A 27,892-nucleotide genomic window follows, 5' to 3' on the forward strand; every position below is an offset into this window, starting at 1 on the left:
CCAGCATGAATTGGAGAGCAAGGTGGATGATACTCACAGTCAACTGAAAGCTTGGCTTCTGATTGCCCTCCAGTTGTCATTACTGAGTAAGTGGCAGTGTCATTTTTGGCAGCTTCCTCTATGACCAAAGTGTGTTTTTTACCCTCAACCTTAATCCGATACCGAGATTTGGGATCGTTGGAAAGTTCTACGCCATTTCTAAACCTAATGGAAAGGAAAGAATTTTTATTTTTCCAAAGGAAGTCCTGTGTAAGTAAGACTTCCACAGATTGAAACTCCCAGGGGTGACTTTACAAGACTGTAAGGCACTAGAAAAGGTTAAACAAACTCATCCATGAATGTATAAGGGTTTTTTTGGTGTTGCTACATTTTTGAATAAGGTTTTATTGAGATTTTCTTAACAATTTTCAGGTTTACTGGTTTAGGAAAAAGCTGCCCACATTTTTGCCCTCGATAAAAAGTTTCTGGGTTTTATTTTCATGGAAGCTGTTCGAAGCATGTCTTACCATTTCACGTTTGCATCATCCTCAGACACTTCACAGCTCAGCTCTACTCGTTCACCAACATAGGTGCTGGTGTCCTCCAGGCCTTTGGTCACCAAAATTGGAGGATCTTTGGAAAGAAAAAATCACAGATTTACGATCTGAGAGGGAAAACCAAGTAAAATAGATTTTAAATAATGCTGTATAAGGCAGTATTGCTTTCAAGTTCTAATATGGGTATCAGTGCAGCCTTTTCTGCCTTAAATCAGAAAAGCTGTTGCTCTTTAGAATGCTAGTCAGAAATTTGCTCAATAAAAGTAACATTTCTTCATATTAATACCTGTTTTGCTGTGATAATCAATACCACAGGAACAAAGAGACTGAAGATGTGGCCTCCCATTTGTAAATGTTCATAGAGTCTTCCCTCAAATCAGTGCAAATGGAATGAAAACTGGCTTCTAGAAAGCGTGATCTGAGGGCACTTGGACAATATCAAAGTCCTCAGGTACCAGGTGTGGTGTTAGGGGAAGCCAGGGCTATGACACACAGGTCTCCAAAATGGCTTAAAATATTAAAGCGCACCACAGCCCCAGTGGATCCAATGCACAGTACCAAGTTGAGTGTATCCCCATTTCAGGGTTTTCACTAAGCTGCTAGCTACAGGATGAGAAAAAAAAAACATGGCCAGGGATCACAGAAATACCAAGTGATCCTAACAGCTGCTAATGCAAATTCAAAAATATACCAAACCAGATCCTCCCTGATAATTTCTGTTGCAGCCAAAAAAGCCACATATATTTAGGGCAGGTGAAACAGCACCAAGCTGACATAGTTACCTCTCACAAACAGTTCTGTGGAGCATTTCTCATCACCAGCTGTTACGTAATAGCGAGCATCGTCTGTCATCGTACAGTTATTGATGAATAAAATTCTCTGGTTGCCTTTGTGCTCAAAAATGTATCTGTTTGGACAGGAATGCAGCAAAGACATATTAGCAAAACTTCTGGACACCTTTTGTTTTATGTAGAAAGTGCTGTAGGGAGTTTTAGAGGCAAAAATACTAGGGTTTACACAGTACTGGGAAAATTGTCCTTGGAAGCAATTTCCAAGTTTCAACAGAGCTGTCATAGACTTCTAGCAAAAAAAAGAGCTGTGGTGTAGAGTGACAATGAAATGCTTCTGGCCTGTTCCAAGATCCCAAGTCTGGGTGATATGAAAAGAAGAAATTAAAAAAAAAAAGAAGCTGGAGTCAAATGATGGCAAATAAAATGGAGTCTGAAACTCTAGATGAGTAAAGCTGAAAATAACCAGTAAGAGGACACCATCACTCATTCCAACATTTTTGTGAAGTGTAATAATAGCCAAAGTTAAGAGGTTTATATTATTGGTAGGCCAGATGGCACAAGATATCAGTAATGGGATATGGGGTTTTGGTAATGGGATAGGGAGCCTTTCACCTTTATGTCACCAGTTTAGATCTGCTCCAGGTTTGTAATGACCAAAGCTCGTTAGCATCTGACAGCTTCTTCAGCTGCCTGGTAGAAATGCACTGGAGCCCTCAACCCAGCCCGTCCTGCTGGGGAGGACCCATAGAACTGCCTGCAAAACCCCTCTGAATTGCTCATGTCAGATATAGGGGCTAAACAAAAGGTACTCCATTATCCATTTTTTGGTGAATCATGAATTTTAACCAAAATCCTTTCTCGATTTCAACAGAATGAAGGAAATCTGCCTCATTTCTGTAAAAAGGCCTTTTGTTAATTACTATATTTTTGACTGGATGGAGGAAAAATTGTCTAGGACTTTGTGCTGCTGAGGAACATTTGAGAAACATTACACTGTTATGCACATCTTCCCCAGATGCTCCTGACTGATGGTGCAGGCTGTTGATTTCAGGGTGTTAACAGAGTAGTGAAAGATGAGACAAAATTCATACCACCTTTCCTGGGGTTTATGAGCCAGGTGTGTAAGTGTGTGATGTAAAATCTCTGCTCTTAGCACAAAATTACTGTAGAAAGATTGTGTCCACCTCCAGACACAGGACCAAGGACAAGTGATTTATTTATTGGCAGTGCTTCCTCATTTTTGAAAACTACTGAGTAGAAATTGGCACCACATTTTTTTGAGGATCTCTAAGACTTTTGTCTTGAGACAAAGGAGACAATCTATATTACATTAAGCCTACAGTGTACTTTTCTGGGTCCTGAGCAACATAGCATCATTTGCATACTCTTCCCATCTTATGAAATTCAGCAGCAAAATTGGTGCAGCCTGAGCAAAGAGATAGATCTGGGCAACACACTTGTCAAGGGAGTAGATGTGTGTCCATTTTACTGCTCACATATGCTAGAATCACTTACTTTGCACTTGGTCGTATCTCTTGGCCATTTTTATACCACTTGAGCTCCACTGTTGGATCTGCTAGCTCCACCATGAATCTTACTTTACCTCCTTTGTCCACCTGGTATGCAGGATCGAGGCCTTTGGCAAAAGCTGTTGTGGAAGTCAAGTGTTATTTTAACATGAGATCAGAAAACAAGAACATGGATGCTAAAATGACACTGTATAAATCTCATCAAATCTGTCAGAATACATGTTATGCATCACAAGATATTCTCACACTGGTCTGCATGGAATCCTCTAGAAACACTGGAATAAGCACAAAGCTGTGCACATCTGGTTATCCTGACCAAGATCAAGCTGGCATCTCTTCAAGACTTGGCAGAGTGATTGTATTCCAAATAGGACCAGCTAGATGCATCAAATGAAACACATAACTAAAAATGAATGTGTAGTACCATAACATATATTATGATGTGAGGTAGTGGATGAGGAGAGAGGGTGTATCAGGCAGCTGGATTACAGCTGGATTTGTGGAGAACTTCACCCACATAAAAGGGATCCCTCCAGGAAACCAGTGACACAGGAAATGTATATACTGCATCCAGTTCTGAAATGCTGTCCAGGAACAAGCAGATGCCACAACAGTATAATGGGCAGTGCATTGTATTTATATGTGTGTGCAAACATGTTCTGTGGCATATACGTGTATTTTATATACACATGTATGTGGATGTGACAGCCTGGTCAGAGAGGAGAAAACGGGTTTCGTTTTCTCACAGTGGACTTGGGAGACTTTTTAGGGAGTCATAGAAACGATGATAATTTGTTAACAACCACCTGCAGGTGGTGTCTTTCTACTCTGTTTTTATGTTCCTCTCAAGGACTGTGAGAAAGATGTTTTTGTTAGCTAGCCAATCAAGGAGAATGCGTCGAATCTGTCTATAAAAGAGAGGATTTTTCGTATTAAATGTGCTTCTCCTGCAAACCAGCCTTTGAGTGAACTTGTGTCATTTCTGGCTCAACGACACATGTATATATATATATTTCTGTATGTAATTATATGCTATTCAGTAGGGTTGATGGGGAAAGACAGGCTTGAATGTCCTCACCCAGTGCAGCGTGGAGGGTCTGTGGTACAGCTGGGATTTCTGAGCAATGGAGATTAAGTGCAAAAGGAGATTGTGAAAAGCAGCCTGTGTTTGAAGTGACCTCTGTTTAGTGAAGATGATTTTGAAGGTAACACAAGGTCTAATTTCTGTCAAATAGCACCTTTCCATACACCTGGGGGACATTGCTCCAGATGGAACTAGTGTTTATCTGAGAGGGAGGGATGCTTTAGGTAAGCACTGAACTGGATAAGGTATTTATGCTTCCACCATGGACCAAATCTTCCTTCTGATTAACTCCTTGCAGGAATGAGTTGTAGTGTGAAAGCTCCCTTGTGTGGAAGTGAGGCATATTTGGGTTTTTAAGGTGAATGGCTGTGTGTGAGCAATGAGCACAGGAATAGCTGAGTGTGAGCAGTGAGCACAGGGATGGCTGTGTGTGAGCACAGGAATGGCTGTGTGTGAGCAGTGAGCACAGGAATGGCTGTGTGTGAGCAGTGAGCACAGGGATGGCTGTGTGTGAGCCGTGAGCACAGGAATGGCTGTGTGTGAGCACAGGAATGGCTGTGTGTGAGCACAAGAATGGCTGTGTGTGAGCAGTGAGCACAGGAATGGCTGTGTGTGAGCACAGGGATGGCTGTGTGTGAGCCGTGAGCACAGGAATGGCTGTGTGTGAGCACAGGAATGGCTGTGTGTGAGCAGTGAGCTCAGGAATGGCTGTGTGTGAGCAGTGAGCACAGGAATGGCTGTGTGTGAGCACAGGAATAGCTGTGTGTGAGCAGTGAGCTCAGGAATGGCTGTGTGTGAGCCGTGAGCACAGGAATGGCTGTGTGTGAGCAATGAGCACAGGAATGGCTGTGTGTGAGCAGTGAGCACAGGAATGGCTGTGTGTGAGCCGTGAGCACAGGAATGGCTGTGTGTGAGCCGTGAGCACAGGAATGGCTGTGTGTGAGCACAGGAATGGCTGTGTGTGAGCAGTGAGCACAGGAATGGCTGTGTGTGAGCCCAGGAATGGCTGTGTGTGAGCAGTGAGCACAGGGATGGCTGTGTGTGAGCACAGGAATGGCTGTGTGTGAGCAGTGAGCACAGGGATGGCTGTGTGTGAGGAATGAGCACAGGAATGGCTGTGTGTGAGCCATGAGCACAGGGATGGCTGTGTGTGAGCAGTGAGCACAGGGATGGCTGTGTGTGAGCAGTGAGCACAGGAATAGCTGTGTGTGAGCCCAGGAATGGCTGTGTGTGAGCAGTGAGCACAGGAATGGCTGTGTGTGAGCAGTGAGCACAGGAATAGCTGTGTGTGAGCAATGAGCACAGGAATGGCTGTGTGTGAGCAGTGAGCCCAGGAATGGCTGTGTGTGAGCAGTGAGCACAGGAATAGCTGTGTGTGAGCAATGAGCACAGGAATGGCTGTGTGTGAGCAGTGAGCCCAGGAATGGCTGTGTGTGAGCAGTGAGCACAGGAATAGCTGTGTGTGAGCAAGGAGCACAGGGATGGCTGTGTGTGAGCCGTGAGCACAGGGATGCTCTGCCCCATCCTCACCTGCACTCTTCTTCACCTCCCTGCGCATGCGCTTCAGGCGCTTCAGCATGCCCCGGAGGTCGGTGATGCCGTACTGGAACGCGATCTTCTCGTACTCGCTGGGGTTCGCGTTCTTCAGCAGCTCCCACACGTCCACCTCGGGCTCCTCCTCTTGCTGCTTGACCTCCCTGATGTTAGCGAAACAAAATTATGGGGGAAGAGTTAGTGAGGTTTTATCACACCATAAAAAGTAGGTGAAGCTGAATCTATGGTGAGGCTAGAAATGTTTTGGCCAAAATTTGAAGGCTGCCATTGTATCTTTTTTATTTCATTCAGTATGAGTGGAGTAGCTCAGAATGGCATTCACTCCTTACTTTACAATTCTTCAAGGCAGAATTTGAATGCAAGTTTTAATTCGTCCTTTTCTGATACAATCAGTTACGAGAATTTTTATATTGCTTCAATGCTTTCAAAAAAATACAGTTTGAAAATGTAATAGCATACAGGTTAATCCCACTTAAATCAGTTTTATCTGCTGTAACTTGAGTGGAATCAATCACAATTTATGACGGCACCACTGAGTGTAATCTATACATTTCAAAATTATATAGAAATGTTTTCAAACCCTGAGTCCCTGTAATTGCTACTGTGGTGACTGGTGACAGGACATTGAAGTGCAGGGGGATCTGTGTCTGTTTATAGTTACGCCAGTGCTTCTCAGCATTACTTAAAGTTGTCAAATGAATAGGAACTGGAGATTTCCACACCAACTTGGACTTGAAGGATGGATCTGTTCACTTCCAGGTGTATCTCAGTCTTAAGAGCAGGAAATGTGTTCAGAGGCCTGTGTGAGGAATCACCTTTACACAGAAGTTTCAGAACTGTATTTACTATCTGCAACTCCAGGCTAAGACAACCAATAAAGAGAAGTATAATTATTTTTCTCAATGGCAGCCATTGAATGATAGAACAATGAAAGCATCCTAAACAAAATTGCATTTTTTCAGACTGACAATTTAGCTCAAAAAAGTGAACTGCTAGAACAATACTGGAATTGAAGAAGAAATCTAGATTTTTCCTTCTGTAATATCAATAGGATCAGACCAGGATCATTCTAATTTGACTTAGCCTGTCTAACAAAATCAGTACTTTTGTGACCAGAGCAAGTAAATAAACATCTGAGAAATAAAAAAATACCAAGTTTTGCAGTGAGGCACTGTTAGAGCTGAGCTTTGTGGAGTCAAAGAGAGGATTTTCTTTGACATATACAGAAATAGCACTAAAGACCCCTGAGAATCTCTGCACGGTTGGATGAGGAACCATGGAAACTACTTTGCTGTTTAGTCCATGAAGTTTATTAATTTTCATAATATCTCTGTTATTTTTAAAAAGAAGAAAGGTTCTCCCTGAGCAGTCTTTCAAATAGAATAAATCTGAGACAGCAATGTAAGTTAGAGAATCTCAGGTATGTAATTTTATAATTTGTTCCTTTTATCCTTTCAATCCACTCTGAGGGAATCCAAATAAAGCTCCCCTGTAAATCAGGCAGTGGTTGAGAACAAGGATCCTGATTTTCACTCAGACTGGAAGACTCAATTTCAGGCTCATTTTCCTCTGGCATACCTGGAAAACGAATTTTGGTGCTTAGAGCAAGCCAGCTTTGTTCTGAGACCTCAACAGTTTGAGCTGAGGCCAGAGGCCGAACAGAGCAAGGTCTTTCCTAAGCAGACTGAACTCTGACCTTGCCATGAAATCACTTTCAGGTCTCTTTCCTAAATATGTGCATTTTGTTGCAAGATGTCCTTGGAAAAAAACCCCAAAGAATCAAAAAAAAAAGAACAACCCAACAACTAAAACAAAAAAAAAAAAAAAAACCCCAAAACAAAAAACCAACAAAACAAGGACCTAAATATTTGAGTGACTTTTAGATCTTGTGCCTCTTGGAATGTCATGCTGCTACAGATCCACTGCATTGACAAAGAATATCCAGTCATGATGTGGCTTACTGAGATAAGACTTGATACATCTGCCTGCCAACCAGCAGAAAATTAGAAAATAGACAGTATATTGATTGTATGCATTTAGGTTTGTTTTTTTTTTTTTTCTAAAAAAAAAACATGTTTCAAATAGTATGAACCAAAAGGGAAAAGTTCTAGGTTTTTCCTTGGTCATACAACCATAAAAAAAGGAGAAAGAATGCACCTCCAACGTTGCCTGTTGTAAAAATTTAAATAAAACCATGGATTTGTGTTCGTAATAATGGATATTAATATCCACACACATGGATATTAATATCCACACTGTGGCTTAATTAACAATTTTATTCAATTAAGCTCAGAAATATGAGGTTGCATTTCAGGGCCTGAAGCAAGGTGAACCAATTTGACCAAAGTCAAATAATGGTGTCTAAAAACCAAATATTTGCTTTATTTATTAAACACACAATAGGTATTCCATGTTTATAAGTCTGTACAGTATTTATCTTACAAATCTTAAGAGTTAATTGTTAGTAAAGTGATATAATGTCTCTTAAATCACATTTATCTTTCCACAAAAACACCAAGAACTCTCACATGCATCTTTCATGTTACTATGGAAACACCACACAGGCGGTCATGAGAACTGGCATGGCAAGTCTGATTAGTAGGATGAAAAGACAAACTGAAGGTCCTAATTAGGGATGAGAAGATTGAAAAAACAAAGACCTGGTGGATTGGAATTGGTGGAGGTAATTCTTTGTCTACTTTCAGCTTCAGCTTTTCCTGTGTGCTTAATTTAATTGCTTAAATGCTATTCTCGCCCTCATAGCCAATGAGCCCTTTGTGACCTTTTAATGTAATTAATGCTACAGATTTTCCTCTTTCAGAGTAAGTAATAGATGAGATAAAGGATATAATTCCTTTTCCAGTTCTCTGTGATCAGCTGTCATGGATTTCCATGGCATATAGAATTTCTCTGCTTGATTTTAAAAGGTGATGAATTAACTATCTTGTCTTAACCTGGTGAAAGACTAAACTGGGTTTAAGATCTGAGATAGCTAGAGACATAACCATTGTTACACCAGATTTTCAAGGCAAATCAGAGAAACATGTACCCCAGATTTTTTCCATCAAAACATTTGAATTAAATAAAACATGACTGAGCATTTGTGTGTACATATTTTTAAAAAGCTACAAAGAATTATACCACTATCTATGACTTGAAAGCATGAGATATGATTTTTTTCATATCAGGATGCTTATAAAATCAATTGAGGATGTACCCACAGAGATAAATTTAACCCTTGCAGGTTTTTTTTACTGTTGCACCAGACTCAATTTTCTGTACTGCTCATCCCTGTGTAGGAAATTTCCCCCCTCTGTTTTCCATGCAAACACAAAAGAAATAGCAAGTGAACTAAGTGTTATTGGGCTCTTTAGACTGAGGCTCACTTCTTTTCCCAGCACACTCAAATCTGAGGTTTCTTTTCTGCACGCTTAGAGGTAAAAATAACAGAACATTTACATATTATACTATGAGAATAAAAACCAGTTAGAAACATTAAAAAGCTGAAAGGTCACAAAAATCCTTAAGGAGTTATTAATGCTACACCTGACTGTTTCTGTGGGTGAACCTAATGGTTTGCAATCCACACCTGCTCACTGCACCACTTGGTTCTCACCTACGTTTCAGGAGACCACTAAAGTCAAGTTCTCCTGCATCCTCTTGTCCTTCACCACTGTTATTAACAGAAAAAGATCAAATCTTTGTTTAATACAGGAAGACTTAGACAACACTCACAACTTCTCATACACTCAACACTGTCCAGAAACACAAATAATTGTATAAAATCAACACAAACTTGTATGCTTTTTCACATAGATTATGTTTCTGCAGGCGCTTGTGAAAAATAACACAAAGGTTTGTATTGCTTCTTATTATACTTTGGTGGCAAATTTTTGTAACTTAGTACATAAATTTGCCAAGGTTTGTGTTAAACTTCAGTAACACAAACAAATGGCAGCTAGTCAACACAACCAGCTTTGTTTTTCATTTCTGTAGTGGACAAAACAAAGGGCTTGTGCTGATCTCTTGCTGTGAAAACAAAACAAAGATTTGCATTGCTGGGTGATGCTTTTAACAATGCATAACTCTGTCAAATACTGATTGAAAAGTACTTAACCTTTAAGATTTTACCTTTCTCTAAATGAAGGGAGAAAACAGTTATAAAAAAGAATAAAAGAGTACATTGTCCATTTTTACAGATAGAATCACAGTCCTATCAAGGTGCATTTCTTTCTATGATGTGATCTTTAGCAGAATTACCTTATCATAGAGCACATTTAGATAAAAGAAATGTCCTAAATATTTGTAAAAAGGGAAAAATAGTGCAAATCTTAACTGAAATGAAGCCAATGTTTAATCAAGATTTTACATGTAAAATATTACTTAGAAAATCAGAAAATTCTGAGATATCTTCATCTGCTTGGGCAGAGTAGTTACTGCATTTTTTAAAATGTTCTAAAGAAGGAAATGCACCTTGAATGTAATATCTTTTGTATTTATCTTCAAATTAACCCCCCCTAAATAAAAGCAGTTATCTCTGAATTACAGCTTTACTTGTATATTAACAAACTGCATTCATTATCTGTTTGTAAAGTATTTTCATTCTATATATTCTTTATATATTTCATCACAAAGAGATGACACCTATACTGGTTGGAATTGCTACTTTATCAGAAAGATAACAAACCTTAAGACACAATGCTTTATCTTACATTCTCTGTACTATACTATTTTCTGTTTTTCCTTACTGATGGTATTTACTGTTTACTGTAAGGTAACAAAGCCAGATCCTGTCTTCTTCAAATCAGTGTGAATTTTCTCTCTGCTTTTAATCAGTGCAGGATTGGGACCACGAACTTTCATACTGTGGCTGACAGCTTTCAGGAAACATGCAGTAGAATATTTGAGTGAATGAAAATATATTTTTAAAATCCTCCAAAGAAACATATATTTAATTGACTTAAATATTCAATCTTCCTTTAAATTAATGACACTTGGAATTTCACAGTAGGGGTACTTAATTGCATATGTACTATCTATGTGTTATAACTATTTCATTCTGACTACCACCAATTATTCAAAATCCCACTTCTTTCATCTATATTTACAAATACAGTTTTATAAAGTACTTGATGCAATTGTCTGACACAAGTTCTGTGCATGCTATCAATGTCCATTACTGAGGAGCTGGATAGGATCGTTGAAGTTACCTTCTTTTGAAAGCAGATCTGATGTCAATGGATGGAGCAGCCTGGGAAGATTCTATGAAATAATGGTAACACAGGAATTAAAAACACAATTTGGATCATTTATGTAACCAGTGTGATTTGGAATATGAAATTTGTTCCGTTTCTTCCTGAATGACAGCATTTGTGCTTCCCCTTTGGCATGAGGTTCTGCTATCTGCAAAGATGCTCAGTGCTAAGTGTGTCATTTCTCTGAAGTACTTTCTGCAGTTCTGCATAGGAGATTTGTTTCTCTGGTGTTTCTCTCCATTTGCCTGCCTGCCTGCCTTATTCACAGGCTCTGGCCTTTTTTGTCTCCTCACTTGCTACGCTTTCTCCCCTGCTGGCATCTTGTGCTCTCTTGGTACACTCAGCATCAGAGGATGGTGACAGAGTCAGTCTCCTCTGCAGCTACAGACTCACATTTATTGTCAGGGCAAGGAGGAGTTCATTCCCCTTGTGGGGATTACCCCTTTGGGACAGCCTGGATCAGATTAAATGGTTCTGATCCACAGACAGTGAATGGATGGAGCCAGGCTGGCCCTCTGCCTTGCTGACCTCTGAGCACACACACAAAGCCCTGAGTTTTGTGTGCCAGAGCCTGATTTGAGTTCAATACTGGTTTTACCTGCCAGCTTTTCTAATTTTTGGATAAATGTCTCACATGGTATCTGTTCCAGTGTTCATTTAGGCAATAAATTACAGATACAGGAATATTCTCTGAGCTCTATGCTAAAAACATTCACTCTAAGTATTATTTCATTTAAAGGGTCTGAACAAAATGAAGTGTCATTTCAAATTAAAAAAAAAAAAAAGAAAAGAAAGAGAAAGAAAGAAAGAGAGAGAGAAAGAGAAAGAGAGAGAGAGAGGGAAGGAGAGGGAGAAAGAGAGAGAAAGAGAGGGAAAGAGAGGGAGAAAGAGGGAGAGAGAGGGAGAAAGAGAGAGAAAGAGAGAGAAAGAGAGAGAAAGAGGGAGAAAGAGGGAGAAAGAGAGAAAGAGAGAAGGAGAGAAAGAAGGAAAGAGAGAAAGAGAGAGAGAGAGAGAAAGAGAGAGAGAAAGAAAGAGAAAGAAAGAAAAGAAAGAAAGAAAGAAAGAAAGAAAGAAAGAAAGAAAGAAAGAAAGAAAGAAAGAAAGAAAGAAAGAAAGAAAGAAAGAAAGAAAGAAAGAAAGAAAGAAAGAAAGAAAGAAAAAGAAAGAAAGAAAGATCTTTACAGATACAAATGGAACCTTACCAGTGACTTCAAGGTCAAAAGAGCAGCTATCAAATTTGTCCTTGTAAGACACTTCACAGCGATAGTTCCCTGCATAGTTTTCCTTAGCTTTGATGATCTGCATCTCAAATGTATGAATCTAAAAATCAAGCATAGTCATTCATTAATGTGGGGAATGCATTTGCACAAATCAGAAGTTAAAACATAAGTCTTTCAGGCATGCACCAGAAATGGGGAACAATTCAAATAATGGGCTCTGAAAAGAAACTGGAACCCAGAAATAGCATCAGAAAATTTTGAGTTCCCCACCATTACTTGTCCTGAGTTGGGAGAGCAGAAAATCTGCTTCTGCAGAGGGTCAGAGATGACCACTGAAATCTGTGTGGGGAAGCCAGGGTTAGACTCCACTGCTCTTGAGCAGTGTTGTCTTAAACTGATGTCTTAAACTGTTGTCTTAAACTGATCTTTAAGCTCTCTTTGAAGCTTTGCCCCCATAAGAAGGAAAAGTGAAGACACACCTTGGTGTGACGCTCGAAGGACTCCTTCAGCTGCAGGTGCTTCCCTGCTTTGCTGGCCAGATCCATCCATTTTCCTTTAAACCACTTCACATTTGGCTTTCGGAGAAGATCTTTGGCTTCTACTTTGGCTATAAATGTAATATTCCCACCTTTCAGAAAGAGAAAAGAATAATGCATCTGTTGAGGAACATGTGGTTGGTCAGTTGGATCTCTACAAGTTCCTTTCACTTCTGTTCCATTCAGCCATCCTCTGTTCTACCACAAAATTAAGAGTCAGATGGAGTCACACAGACTGTGAAAGTGCTGCAGTGGTACAGAGGTTAATGAATTTGGGTCTGGTAGCTTTCTGCTGCTCCTCTGCATAAGATCTTCTTGATATATCAATAACAGTGCAGCCAACGGTATCAAAATAACCCCAGCTTTCTTCCCCAGAAACTGTACCTCTTACAGTTTCTGTACAAGCTAGTTCTTCCTCAATGTCTGCAAAGTAGGGCAGGAAGGAAGCTCACTTCTGAACTTTCTTCTTTTCTGCCATGACAGAAGCAGAGAATCTGGGGATCTGTCAATACCATGCTCAGTAAATTATTAGAGTTTGAGCTAGTCTTGAATTAAACATTTGGGGTTTGCTTCTCTGAATACAGTCCTTTTGCCCTCAGAGTGGAGTTCACATCCAGCCAAAACCAGAGGCAGTACTTGCAGCTGAGGGCAGAAGCTGAGTGCCACAGAATCTGCACACACCATTCCCAGCTCTGCCTCTGTCTCTGGCAGTGGCTTTTGGTTTTGTTCCCAGGCACTTACCAACACTCACTGTTCCACTCTGAGGTTTCTCGACGAATAAAGTGGATCTTTGGGCATCATCACGTTTTTCTGACTCCTCTGGAGCTCCTTCTCCAAGAGACCATACTGAGATGCAGACAGAGGGGGAAATATCAGTCATCTGAGGGTGTTTTACTCCCTCCAAAGTACACTTACCTGAACTTCCTAAACTCTCTAGCCCTAGCACCTTTCTCTTCTGATGTCCTGAAAGACATGTAAGCTTTTGTTCACACTGACATCCATTGCTTGGCTGTCACACTGTGTACAGTTCCTGCAAGAGCACTACCTCTGTGGTGATGGAAAATGAAACTCAGGGAGGAAGAGAGGGCAACCTGATCAGCCAGGACGGGCACTGAGCAACTTGAAGGGCACCAGCATTCAACCATGAGTGCTTTACAGAGGTGATGCACAACATCAGCTCTTTGTTTTTCAGAAGAGATGGAGGTTCTGAAAACACAAACAGCTAGAAGCACAGAAATCCCTACATCTGATGCACAGTTTCAGTGGATCTCTCTCAACCCAAATTAAGTCCATTGTACAAGCTGGTTCTTCCTCTATGTCTGCAAAGTAGGGCAGGAATGAAGCTCACTTCTGAACTTTCTTCTTTCCTGCCACAGAAGCAGAGAATTTGGGGATCTGTCAATACCATGTCCTGCCATGTGAATTTTATGTGCTATTTTATGGAAAAAGTAGTTTGAATGGAAATTATTGTGAAATATGTTCAGACACAGCAGCTTCTCTTTTGGAAACTGGGACTTTGGAACTGAAAAGGAACAGCAGCACTGAGAGAAGCAGCAAATCAGTGCTCTCCCCAGGGCAGAGCACTGTACCAGGAGGGCTGTGTGTTTCTGGTCTCTCTGTTTATCTGGACAGCCCTGGCTTTGTGCTAAGCCATTACATCTTGTATAAAACCATGGTCAAAACTGATTCCTAGCAGAAAGTACAAGGAGAGAAAGGCAGTGAATGCCTGTCTCTTTTCTGCTCACTTTCTGCAGAGAGGCAAAGCTCATGTCTCATATTCCAATCTGAAGTCCAAATGCCATATCTCCATTTTTTGAGGAGTTATTGCCAGTACAGAGGGGAAACTAATTGAAGTGAGAGGTCAGAATAGACTTTCTGATATGTAGTGATTACTGCTGTGGGAACCTTTTCAGCTCATGAAAATTTCTACCAGCCGCAAATGTGACAGAGCTCATGGCATCCATGGGAAAATGCAAACAAATTGGTTTTATTATCCTGAAGCCTATCAGGAATTTTAAAAAGGTATCAAAATACTGGATAGCTTTGCTATGAAGTCATAGTGTTTCAGTCAATTGTGGGTGGTGTGCCTAGCACCTCTGTATATGCCTGCTTGTACAATAATTCTCACAGGTAAAGACATCCATGTATATACACACATGTATGTACACATATATACACACATACATGGAATGATTTACACAGACATAAATGAACACAAATATATATAGATACAGATCTATATATACTCTCTATAATCTAAATTTTTAGATTATACCACTCAAACATGGCAATATATGGAAACAACATGAGAACAAGTGAAGGTTACTGGTAGTAAGAGGATGAAGTGATGATAGCACAGGATCTGGTCACGTGCAGCAACAAACCTAACATGCCACGGGGTGAAATGGAAAAAGGATATTAATGAATGGAAAAATGATATTAATAAATGGAAAAATGATATTAATAAATGGAAAAAAGCTTACACAGAGTCATTAATTTGGTACCACATAAAGGAACACCTAAATATTATCATCACCTCTAGATATCAACACTTCCCTATGTATTCAACAAAGAGAAGGGGGGGTGGGTTTGACGCGGGCTGGCATAGGCGGCTATGCCAGGTCCATAACCATGGTTGAAGTACCAGCTGCTCATTTTGTTCCAGAGGCTGCAAATCCTGAAACCACCAGAGTGGGTGCAGTGTGGGTTACCTGCCAGGGTAGGAAGAAAGAGGTTATGATGATTTTGCTAAGTTTTCCCCACCGTCCTCTGAGGTGTGAGAAGAAGCCATTCTCCTACAGTCTTCTGGGACCTGTGTGTGGGATTCCCAGTCTTCTGGGACCTGTGTGAGGCTGAATGCAGGAATGGAATTCCTGTAGGCTGAGGAGGAATGGAACAGCTATGTATCTATCTATACAGACACAGATATAGATAGATAGGTATGTATGTATGTGCCAAATACATGTCCTGTTCTGTGCAGCGCAGCCTTCTCGCTCCCGCTTTAGCTGCTAGAAACCTATTTGCCCTGATACTTTGAAGCATTTCAACAGCTACAGTTTGCTGCTGCCTAAACAACAAAAATAAAGTATTATCTTTTAAAAATAAAGTCTAGAAAGTATTTTTTATTATGTAATTTTGGGAGTGTTTCATCATGTTTCTCAGGAGGTCTCACCTGAATCCTTTCTTTCCGCTGGCTTAGACATCCCATCTGAAAGGGAAGAGCAATTTAGATGACACCAGCTCAGAGATCACAGCTGAACTGGCCTCAGATCACTGGGATTTTAAGAACATTGATTCTTCATACAAGAAGATTAGACTAAATATTTGGGACCATATCCATGAGGAACTACTTGAATACCAAAAAAAAAATGTGAACAGCTGAGAAAAACCCCCAGAAATCTTCCCCAGTTTTCTCTAGAAAATCTAAATTAGTTTAATTCCATTGAAGACTTTCTTCAGAAAGGTTACATGAGGCTGATGTTTTTTCAATGATTTGTGTAGTTCCAGGTAACAGAGGAATTTCCATTCCTCAATATTTTTCTGAGGGACAGTATTTTGATTATTTAAACAGTATGCTTATTTATCTGGAGTTGCTTTTGGATCTACTAACCAATATTTTACCTTCCACTGGGAGGGTCTACTAAAGACCTCAAGACAGGACTGGAAAGGGACTTAACTGTTATAAGGGTCTTGTACTTCTGAACAGAGGTTAATAAAATGTAGGGCACTTTAAAAATTTTTTAAAGTCGTATCTTTTGAGTTCAGTCTGCTGGTTTGGACTCTTTCTTCATTAATATTCAAGAGAAAAATACATACATACATACACACACAAAGCATTATCACAGTCCTAACCTGCTGGTGGAGTACTAACTGAGGTGTCATCTTCATCTGTGAAAAGAAATACAAATGAAAAAGCACATGAAGAAACTGAAAGCACAGGCGATCATCTGCTTTAAAATAACTACATGAAAATGTAAAACCTGCAAAAGAAAGGGAAATAAATTGCAATATTCAGGAGCATTCACAATGGAAGATTCAAACTGATGAGAGAAGCTTTGCATAATTCAGTAGCTGAAATGGTAAACCTTGATGTTTCAAGCAAGTAAAAAACAAAATGAGATGTGGACTGTGATCTATGATTAAATCATGAGTTTATATGAGAGCTGCGGAGTGATTCTGTTTGTTAGAGATGTAATCCACAGTAATTACAATAAGAAAGCCACAATGAAATGAAGGAGAATCACATATCTAACCTGAGGAAGATGTCATTTCTCTGATGACCACGTCTGCAATTAAAATGTGCACCACATATGCATTCAGCATTATTAAATCAAGATATGAAAAAGTTAAAACTAGTCCCCTCTATTTATACTTTGCCATTTCTATACTATAATGTTAATTTAAAGGTCAAGGAATACACAACTCAGTTTTTCTTCATATCAACAGGAGAATAGTTTTAAATAAGGAGAAAACTATTGTCACCATGCTGGATTTTCCTTTTTGAGTAAAGGTTGACTGTCATGAGGTATTAAATCACTACAAACAATTGTTACCCAGATATTTTAAAATGTTTAATCAGATGGAATATGTTGAGACTTATATTTATAAAAATCAAAAGCCTGAGAAAAACATGAAACTGGTGTTAAATGGAAATACAGAAATCATGATTATTAGAAAACCAGAATAAGGTAAAGACCATCTTTACAAGTGTCTCTTTGAATTTAGGTGTTGACTAGAAATCTCAGAGATCAGCTTTGATAAAACTAAGCAAAAAGTTCTTAGTGTCTTAAAATCCTAGTGGTAAAAAGTAAGGAAATAACCAAAGTATCCTTTGAAAGATAAAAATAAACTAGATATATTTAGGATTTAATGGAGAAATTATATGAAGATAACATGTTTGTATGCAGGATCAGAAAATAATCTGTAGAACACTTCAAAATGGAGAACAGAGTTAAACAAGAACAACTTTGGAAAAATATTAACCCACATCTTTAAAGATAGTCTTTTTGGGGGTTGGATTTTTTTATATCTTTTATTTGTGTTTCCATAATAAAATTTAAATCTGAAGTTATCCTTTGATTTTGACCTTAAAGTTATAATTTATCAATATTTTTTCAAGGAAAAATTTCATAACTATGACAAAAGCACATATGAAATATAGTTGCATTTTCATTAACACTGGCAATATTGAATTTTTGGATTTGTTTAACCACTGAAGGGTAATTAAAAGTCTGTTAATATAATTTGACTGCTTCACCATAACGTTTTACTCATTCCTTTTTAATGATTCATCAAACTTCATTTTAAAAATCCCTTGGGAGGAGGATGAAAGTTGTAATTGTATGCCTACACATGAAGGATTAATGTGTTACCTTGCAAATATCTTTTCTTATTCACAGAAAAAAAAAAGAATAACAGAAGAGTTCTCATGAGCTGCATCATCCAATGCCACAAGCAGATGTTGAAAATGTTGATTTTCAGTAAAAGCACAGTAATGATTAAGTCATGTCAGATGTTTTAACATACTGCATTAGCAGCTAAATGGGTGCAAGGCTATGTGCTTCCACTGCAAATATTTCTCCATATTTCATGAAAGCATTAAGTGTACTTTCAGCTCTTTTGGTCAGTGATGTCACCATTGTGATTGATGATGGCTCAAAGAGCCATTTGACTGAAAAAAAATAATTAAGACCAGCATAAAACATTTGATGTGATGCATCCTACATGAAGATGTATGATAATCAAGTTATGAAAGGACCACTCAGTTTTCTCATTCATTTAATCATTTGAAAAAGTAAAAAACCCAAAAAGAAGTTATTAGTTTTGCAGGGGGATTGCTGGGGTTTCTTCAGGGTAATCTCTCATTTTTCAAACAAAATGTTAACGTCAAAGACAAACAAAGGAAACAAACAAACACGTCAGAAGTATAAGGATGAAAGCCCGATTGAATGTTTTAGAAATGGAAAGAGTATGAAAACACTACATGCTGGAGGGATTGTTTTGATAATTGGGTAATTATCAATCCAGCACTCCTTCTCTCTCAGGCTTTTAGGACAAAATGGACTGACTATTGGTTCAGCAGCTACTGCCAATTCAGTTTCTGTGAGGAATGATTGTTTATGCTAAAATAAAGTCTATTTTAAGATTAAGAAAACAGCAAAAAGACCATATCTGTTAGTAGAACTATGATCATTAGTTCACTACCCTTTTCTTCTGCAAGTAAACTTTTAATGGGATTTATTTTTCAATCTGTTGCATGATAAGAGTTTGCTATGAGGAAATCAATTGATTCATTTGACAGTTGGCTGATAAGATGAATTACTCCATAGAAAACTTTATTCTTTGTGTATGGCACACTCCCATCAACATATAGGGTAATTATGTTTCTTTTTCTTGTTTCTAAATGATAACATTACCTGTGGAGCAGACTGAGCTGAAATAGATTCTTCAGGGTGAAAGAACTCTCCACATCTCCAAAGAAGCTAATCTAAACACACTTAGTGTAACCTTAACATTAAAATTTCTGACTGCTGGCACAGCAAATGTAGAAATACATGTCCAAAATAAAGAAATTACTGATTAATATATGAGCTGCTAGTGTCAAGAATTTTATACCTATTTTCCCCTGATTTGAAACATCCCACACAAAATGGAAGCTGCTATTCTGCCATCAGCCACACTGTTGACAAGCTTAACGTTGTGAAGGAGTGTCAAAAACCAATTAATTGCATATAATTTTATTTTTCTATTCTGCTGTTTGTGCTGAAATTACAGAGCACAGCAAGACTGAGAGTTTCAAATTTAGTTGGCTTCAATTACCAATCTGATTTTCAAAGGGAATGCAGCAGTCCCAGCAAGGGGACTTGGCACTTTGGAGATGGTAAATGAAGCACATACCCACAGGGGGGAAGTTTTAGTAGGGAGATGAGTGGATAAGTGAAACCTGGGAAAATACAAGGGTGACACATGCAATGAACATTTTAGTAGATGGTTGGAAGAAACCTAGAGGAAAGCTATCAGTAAAATATACAGAAATTTTAGTAGCTCTGTGAGTGGCTGGATGGGACCTAAAAAAAGGAATGAGCAATTTGGTATTAAAATTTTACTGTAATTCCAGCAAGTGGGAACAAAATTATAACATACTCAATCTGTAAGATAATGCTAAAATTAAAAACAAAGACACAAGCATATAAATTGAATGAATATAAGACAATGTAGTAAATTTGGAGGATTTGTGCTGATTCACTTTGTTTCTCCAAAAATAAAATGGATGATCACATATATCCTGAATTTTTACAACATTATTATAGATCTTTTAAAACTGGTTTATTTTATGAAAGGAAATTTTATGTTTACTGCTCTGAGCTACTAATTTACAGGAAAATAACCATGAGATACAAAGAATTTACCACACTGTTTTTCATTTCATAACTTTACAATGAACACAAAAGAATATAAATATGTAATTTCACACAGACAATAAGTACCAAAAAGAAATAGAACAGTAAAACAGACACACAGATAGGTATACTGTATCTTCCTAATTTCTGTTGTTAATATTTTCTTAGGGATGAGGTGAAAATGATGGACTACAGGATTTACATGGACTACCAAGATTTCTTTCCTAGATGTCAGGTTCCAGCACAGTCCCATTTCAGGTTCCTACAGTGTCTACAGCCTATCTCAGACATTATCAGCAAACAGGGCACAACTGCTGGCACACAAGTATTGCATTATTGCTGTGGAACTCAGATATGAAATGTTTCCCATTTTGCTTCCATTCAGGGAAGGACCTAAATCTGAAGGTGCAGAAAGTCTTTTACATATAGCTTATATAAAAGCTAACATCTAGCTGGTTCTGTCATAATTTCCTTGCTGAACTGTTCATTTTCAAGTGCAAATGATTTTGGACAGGTTGGAAGAATGGAACCTTTTCCCTTTTTGTGAATTATGCTCACCATTATAAAGATTTTTCCTTTTTCCTGGCACACAAACCTAAAGGAATAAATCTATGAAAATACATTTTCCCTTATTTGGTGATATTCTGCAGTAAAACAAGAGCTGATAGGAACAACTGCACTGTAACTAATGTTTAGAAGTACTGAGTGTCTGGCAATGACATCTCCTTTGTTTTGCAGAGGTGACAGTTTCACTGGAGCATGGCAGAAGGTCATCTATCTATTAATATTCAGACTTCCATTGGCAATTTTATGGAGGCAACACCTGCCACCATGGGTTGAAACTGGGAAAATTCTCCATAGCAGGATCTCAAAGAATATTTTTTGGTAGCAAAATCCTCCTAGCAGGTTTCTCTTAGGAGGAACATTTTTCCTCCTAGGAAATACTTGTCTCCTTCACTAAATTCAAAATAGAAACATAATAATGTATAAGAAGATAATAGAAGTTTTGGATAAATTACCTACCATGTTTTCATTTTTATTCAGTGAAATGTAGGCTTGTAAGCAGTGAGGAAATCACCATTCATGTTCAGTTTGGGAACAAACATTTTTCTCATATCCAAATTAAAGCAAGCAGAACTAACTGTTGGAATAGCTTGAGGCAAGACTTTCATCTTTTTTCCTATCATTAGGCATGCAAATTATTTCTGAATTGCATTTCCATTACCAAGTTGACAGATTTGATTACTCACACAAAAATTTGTGTGTCAAAATAATTGCTCTATGCAAGGATAACTGGCAAAATAGCATGCACTGAAGCCTGGTTCAGCATTCTTATTTTCAAAAGGGTACTTGAATCACACATTTTTAGTGTTTATATTTTGACTCTGCTGAGAAAAATAGCCATGCATGCCTTTGCCAAATAAATCTGCAAGTATCCAGTATACATCCAGTCTGTCTAAAAGAGAGGATTTGGTTTGGAAGACAGCAAAAGCCAGAATACATTTTCAAGCAAGCCATTTCTTGATTTGCCATGAAAAAGCATAACCATGCCAGATGAAAAGCAAGCATTGCATCAGTTGTAAGCATATCTTGGTCTGCTTTAGCCTTTGATCAGAATTATGTTTAAAAAAGATTATTCTTCTCAAAATAAACTGACGGGGTGTTTGATTTCTATTTTGGCAAGGCTCCTACAAAAAGCAGAGAATTTGGCCCAGTTCCCTCAAAATGCATCCTCCTAACCAGAAGAATTGACAGCAGAGCTAGAATCTAATCTCAGCAGCACAAAAACATGTGTTAAAACTGGAGCTGATGGTTGCACACGCTGCTGGTGGAACAGTTTTCTGTTTGTTCACAGCAGACACCTCAATCCCACTTTTCAGAGCCTGTAAACAGCTCATCTGCTGGGCTCCCAATGAGGACAGAAAGATGAATGTGTGCTTTTTTTAATTTCAGATGAAAAAAAATCTATGGGGCTTTCTGAAAGGTACCATATCAAGTTTCTGTGGTAGAACAGAAACAGCTTAGAGTGACAGTAGGACATTGTCCACTTTATTTAAAAGCAACCAATGTTCACAGTATCTGATTTTTAGCAAGCTTGGTCAGGGGCAACAGCCAGGCTCATTTAAACTCAGCTTACTGCTCATGCAAATCACTTGGAATTTGATCCATTAATTGAACAGTCAATAAAAATACTGTTGCTAAAGCATCAGTCTGGTTTGCAGGGTTTTTGAAGATATTCATGAGTAACATAATTTCCTTGGGCTGGCTAAGTCATGCAGAAAAAGGATCTAGGAAGCCTCATATCACACTTCTGAAATTTAGCTCCAAAATTCTGAATTAAGCTCAAACAATCCAGCATCAGAACAGCATTTAGTTTTCTTTACTGCCCATTTTTAAAGTATGGTTTCAGACTTACCTTTACCCTTTTCATTTCCACCCTCCTGTGGTGCTTTTTGTTCTGTGTAGGAAGTACAAGTATAGTTTTGAGAGGATCTTAAAGTAAAAAGAAAGACTTACACAGCATTTAAAAAGGCAGGATCTGCTAGTATTGGAAAAACAGCATTAAAGAATGATTGATATATGTGTATATGTAATATACAGTTGCAATCCCATACAACATTCTACAACCTGTGCATATCAATGCAATTTCTGTGTTTTGAACAAGTCATTTAAGATTGATGTTCCTGGACTCAGTGGAAAAAAATAAAAAGCTGGGTTTTTTAGAAGCAGCAGTTGTTAGTCTCTTGTTCTTGGGCTGATTTGCAAAAGCTTTTGAAATGAGTTACATATCATTGCTAATTGGATAGAAATTGGATCAGACATGAGTTACTGCCACTCAGTTGATCCTGAAAAGCACAGAGAGAGTGTATTGAGGATATTCTTTAATTCTTTATCATCATCTTCATCATCAACATAGTCTTGCTGAGACTACTTGTATTTAGTTTTCTTGTTTAGAACTGCCAGCCTGTCCTCTACTCCAAGCAGGTGAATGTGAATTATTTTTGACCTCATCTGTATGAGAAAACTTGAACTGTGCTTTAAACAAAACAACAATTTCCACACTTTCTCTATTTCAAGATTTGATAGGATTCCTATTGGTTTTAGTTTCCTACTTCATTCAACCTAGAATGTTGTCAAATCATGTGCTGAATTCAAGGTATCATCACTCAATATCCTGTTGCCTGTGAACAATGGCTTTCTGTGGCAAACTTACCTGTCAGCTGCCTGACAGAACATGGCTTTGGGTGATCCTAACATTGTCAGAATGGAATTAAGATAATTTTTGTTCCATGGAGAAAACATCTGCAAGAGCCAGCTGATACTCTGATTATCCTGATTTCTTCACATGTGCATAGCCACATTATGAAAATTACAGATGAAACTTAAAAGGAAACACCACATTCTGGTAATGTGACAGACTCATGGATGCTTCTGTCTGGATTCCCTAAATTCCCAAGCTCCAGTTGTCAGGTTGTCCATCTTGGCCAGATGTTCCTTTTTTAATGGGACTTTTGCTACAGTAACACTTTATTTTCCCAGTAGGAACAGGAATCAGAAGATTTCAGTGATCCTGGCAGATGGTAGCATGTCTACATATTATTTGAATACTTCATCAGTCAAAGTGCTCCACACTTGTGGCTTGACACTGAGATCTGGAAAGACCTCTCACAGTGACTTCCCAAAAATTTCCTGGTGCGGTTCAAGATGCTTGGTTATGTCCAATAAACTATTTGTAAGTTATAAAATTTGGAATATTGAAACTAAAGTCCCTCTTTGTGTGTTAGCACTTGATAATCCAAGATGACAACATCTTGAGCCAGAAGTGACTGGCATGCCCAGCTTAGAAATGTCCCAGTTTGGTCTGTGCCTAACATAAAGGCCCAATGACACCCTAATTATTTTTCAAAAGAAAAACAGGTAAGGAGAAAAGAAAGGAGGCTATAGAAGTGATTTTGTATTTAATCCTGCGCTTTTAAATAGAAAGGAAGATGGTAATTTTTTGAAAATGTAATAGATATTTTTAATGTAACGCTTCAAAGGTGCTATTCCTTTCTGTGTATAAAAAGCTGCTTCTCATTTCAGTTCTACTTGAAAGTTAAGATTGATTAAAAACATGGATTCAAGTACAAAGTATATCAGGTAAGACCCTAAGGGTGAAATTAATTAGTTTAATATTAACTATACAAATTTTATGGTTGAGTAAAATATCATTAATTAAAAACCAATTAACTTTCCTTACAAATATATGCAATATGAAAGAGTTCATCACATAAAAATAATATATGGATAATTTAACCATGAAACTCCTTGTGGCAAATGATACCTTTGTCATTTTTTAATCAAAGTGTGTCTTGTTGAAACAAAGACACCTTCAATCAGGCTTGTAAAATGCCAGTTGTCAAGACAGTAAGTAAAGGCAGATTTAACACTTGTAGGATATTTGTTCTGTTTGGAATTGCTGTTTAGATTGCTCTACAGAGAATAATACTCACCAAATGGTTACATTGGACATGCATATTATAGATCTATGTATTATATATCAAAATTTTATATCTATCTGTGTAGATTTCTATATATAGATATATCTACATTATATATCTACATGATCTGAAAAAATAACTGAAGTTACTCAGTGGCACAAGGCAAAGGCTTGCCTGCCTTTCCAGCTCCACTAAGAAAAACTCTTGTGCTTTGCAAAGTTCTTCTTTGCTTTACCTGAAGCTCTCATCCTTATGAGTGAGTTTCACCTCACCTAACTTTGGCTTCCTGCAGCTCAGCCACTCCATTCTAAACAATAAATCAGACTCCTCAGGGCAATTGCCTGCACAGGGATATCTAGTGACATTTTAGATAGGATACCTATGGAAATGCCCACTGATGAGCATGCACGACCCAGGATGTGTTACGCTGGTCAGAGGTGCAGCTGTTGAACCACTTAGACATGATCCATAATTTTCAAAGGGCTAAAAGTAAGGGCTGAAATGAATCCCATGCTTGATTCTGTCAACCTTATCCACAGTGTACTTTTGAGGCAAAATGAAAGGGAGTGTTTTGGTAATTAGATGCTGCCCAGCATCAGAGAGGACAGCATAATTTAAGCACATAATTTAAGCAGACATGATTTACCTGTATTCTGAAGGACATGTACAATATTAAGCAAACAACTAGTCACTCACAGGCAAAACTCGAGTCTGAAAAATCAGCATTGAGGCAAAGTGAAGCGAGGATATCTTACTTGGGCAGGCTTTTTTTACTTTTCTTACTGTCCTCTTACTCTCAAAGAGACAATGAACACAAACCAGTCTCATGCAATTGTTAGTGCCAACAGCTCAAATCAGCATTTTTTACACTAACCTGGAGGTGGCGGTGCACTTTCATTTTCAGTTTCTGAAAAATGAGGAAAGAAGACAGATATTGAGCTTCAAATACAAGCAAATATTCTTCATGCATTTGGTATGTTTGTTGACTTTGAGTTCTTTAATATTTAAATGCAGTTGTGAAATTGATTTTCCTTTCGTGCACACAACATGTGACAACTTCTGAGTGACAAGGTCAGAGATCTAAAGCTCTTGTTAGGCAAAGAGAAGTTAGTGAAATTGTCTAGTGTGGAAATAGATAATATTTATGGAAACATATAGAATCATTTAGGTTGGAAAAGATCTTTAATGTCGAGTCCAACCACTAACCCAGCATTGCCAAGTCACCACTAAACCACATCCCCAAAACCACATCTACACATTTTTTAAATTCCTGCAGGGATGCTGAGTGCAGTTCTCAAGGCAGCCTGTTCCAGTGCTCAACAGCCCTTCCAGTGATGAAATTTTTCCTAATATCCCATTTCAAACTCCCCTGGCTTGGGGTTGAGGCCATTTCCTCTTGTGCTATCACTTGTTACTTGGGAGAAGAGACTGAGTGCTACCTGTCTACAGCTTCCTGTCAGGCAGTTTGAGAGAGTGATAAGGTCTCTCACTCATGTGCAGAATTAAGTAATATTTCCACTAACTGAAATAATATCAGATATGATTTTAACTTTGAGGTGTAATGGATCCATTAAATTAGGGGGATTCTGAAGAGTGAATCCAGAGACCTTCATCTCATTTTCAACCACACCATTAGATGTAGAGTTCAATGTTCAGTGCAAGCAGAAAATAAAAAAAAAATACCAAAACACCACAGTTTAGCTGCTCTGAGTGGAACCTGCAGTATGTTTGGGCTTTCTTATTTTCTTTCTTTCAATGATGATTTTGTAATGTCAATCGCTTCCCTTTCGAATGTGTGATACAGAAACCAGGCTTTTTATCCTATTTAAATGCTATCCTTTTGGGATTGCATGTTCTCCCATCTAAAAACATGAGAACAAATTGACTAGCTAAAATATATTTTTTAAACAGAAAAGGAAGCTTATTTTCAACATTTAAAAGTTTTAAGAGTCTAGACAGGTTGAAAACAGCAATATTTTTTGGCACTAGCATTGACTTACAGTTTAACTATTTATAAAAAGCAAATATTTAAAAAGTTAAAACCCTGAACTGTAGGAGTAGATGGCTCTTACTAACTTTTGCCATGTTGTGGACCTTAACCCTTTGTACTCCACCTCACGTCAGATTCAGGAAAAAATTTCAATCTCCATCACATAGAAATGCTGGGAAGGCTATTCCTTTACACTGAGTTCTAAATATAACTAAAACACAATTTTCATTCTTAATAAATCCATTTAATGCTTAAAAGAGAGAAGTATTTTTAGTTCTAATATAATTTTAAGCTGAGTGTGTGAATTTGATATGGTTTAGGAGCATACACAGATACAACAGCAAATCCTTGTTGAGGTTCCAAAGAGATTCCCTTGTTACAAGGAAAGAGCTTGTGTTGTATGTTCTGATCACAGCACCCACCATGCAGGGTGTAAGGAAGTATATTAAAGACCAAGACACAGAGTGTGAAAATAATGGAATATCTTTACATAGATTCACAGCAATTCATTTTTTCTGGTCTAATTACTGACATACTAATTTTTTTTTTTTTGCAGCCAAGAAAAATGTGAAAAATCTTCATATGAAAACCTGAAAGTTGTACCACAGAGAGAATGTCTGGGAACCTATTTGCTTTGCTGCCATGGCATTTCTCACTGTTTCTGCTGAGAGTAAAAAATTCCGCTGAGACATCATTGTGGCTTGGAAGTATGTTTCTTGCATGGAAAAGTAATAGCAGAAAAGTATTGATTGTATAATTTTCCTTGTGAAATTTAATAGCTAGAAACAGGGAGTATCCTTGTGAACACTGGATTAGAAAACCCTCCATGGCTCACCAGTGAGAGTTACAAACTTATAATTAAAAACTCAACAAATATAGCACTTTCCACTCTCAAGATGAAAGGCTTATGAGACTTTTGAGGGACCTGCCTTGAATTTTTCTTTCATTTTGAGAGGTATTCCGTGGCTTCACCAGCACTGTAATACTGCTTAGCAATCACACAAGTCCTGCATCACCAGGAGCAGATGTTAGCCAAACTGCACAGACCAGACCTGAAACATTATTATTATTATAGTCTAAATCTCATCTCATTAATGCAGACAACAAAAGGAGGCATTAAAACCTGAGCACTCTCAGAGGCAACCTACTCTGTTGGACCCTGTTCCTAGCAGAGAGCTTGGACTACACTTTCTCCAAAGGTCCATTTTCAAAGGTCCTCTCCAATCTCAGCTATTCTGCAGTTCTGTGATGGGACAATGACTGAAGCCTGACCAAGAAGTCAGCAGTTTGTTTCCTAAACCATAATTCAAGGTTGTCCAGGTTACTGCTAAGAAAATTGAGGCAAGAATGGAGCTCAAAAGAGAGACCTGAAGTATGATGTGGGAATTGAAAAGAAAAGGGGAAAGTTCCAGGCACTGTGGGTGGCAGAGACATGGGAGATACTTCAACATAATCTTTTGGCCATGTGCAACCCCTTTCATGGTCATGCCTGGCTTACAGCTCCATTCCTGATGAC

The 27,892-nt window shown here is 38.3% G+C and overlaps 1 protein-coding gene and 1 long non-coding RNA gene across 2 annotated transcripts in view; one reads left to right on the forward strand and one right to left on the reverse strand.

Annotated features, from left to right (window-relative positions):
• The window catches only part of MYBPC1 (myosin binding protein C1), a 71,890-nt gene that overhangs the window by 25,774 nt on the left and 18,224 nt on the right, over window positions 1-27,892 (reverse strand). Inside the window, exons 2-16 of the mRNA XM_077178274.1 lie at window positions 25,261-25,293; window positions 22,322-22,363; window positions 16,759-16,791; window positions 16,358-16,393; window positions 15,678-15,713; window positions 13,247-13,351; window positions 12,449-12,597; window positions 11,952-12,069; window positions 10,705-10,756; window positions 9,111-9,167; window positions 5,471-5,637; window positions 2,843-2,975; window positions 1,319-1,443; window positions 507-612; window positions 38-204 (exon numbers count right to left, since the gene is read on the reverse strand). Coding sequence (XP_077034389.1) covers window positions 38-204; window positions 507-612; window positions 1,319-1,443; window positions 2,843-2,975; window positions 5,471-5,637; window positions 9,111-9,167; window positions 10,705-10,756; window positions 11,952-12,069; window positions 12,449-12,597; window positions 13,247-13,351; window positions 15,678-15,713; window positions 16,358-16,393; window positions 16,759-16,791; window positions 22,322-22,363; window positions 25,261-25,293 — 1,359 coding nt within the window. The remainder of the gene's footprint in view (window positions 1-37; window positions 205-506; window positions 613-1,318; window positions 1,444-2,842; window positions 2,976-5,470; window positions 5,638-9,110; window positions 9,168-10,704; window positions 10,757-11,951; window positions 12,070-12,448; window positions 12,598-13,246; window positions 13,352-15,677; window positions 15,714-16,357; window positions 16,394-16,758; window positions 16,792-22,321; window positions 22,364-25,260; window positions 25,294-27,892) is intronic.
• LOC143694091 (uncharacterized) lies at window positions 5-27,797 on the forward strand. The gene is made up of 3 exons (XR_013182296.1): window positions 5-86; window positions 23,989-24,045; window positions 26,933-27,797. It is a non-coding gene; the product is annotated as an uncharacterized LOC143694091 (long non-coding RNA).

The sequence above is a fragment of the Agelaius phoeniceus genome, chromosome 5, assembly GCF_051311805.1.
Source record: "Agelaius phoeniceus isolate bAgePho1 chromosome 5, bAgePho1.hap1, whole genome shotgun sequence".
In the NCBI taxonomy this organism is placed as follows: Eukaryota; Metazoa; Chordata; class Aves; order Passeriformes; family Icteridae; genus Agelaius; species Agelaius phoeniceus.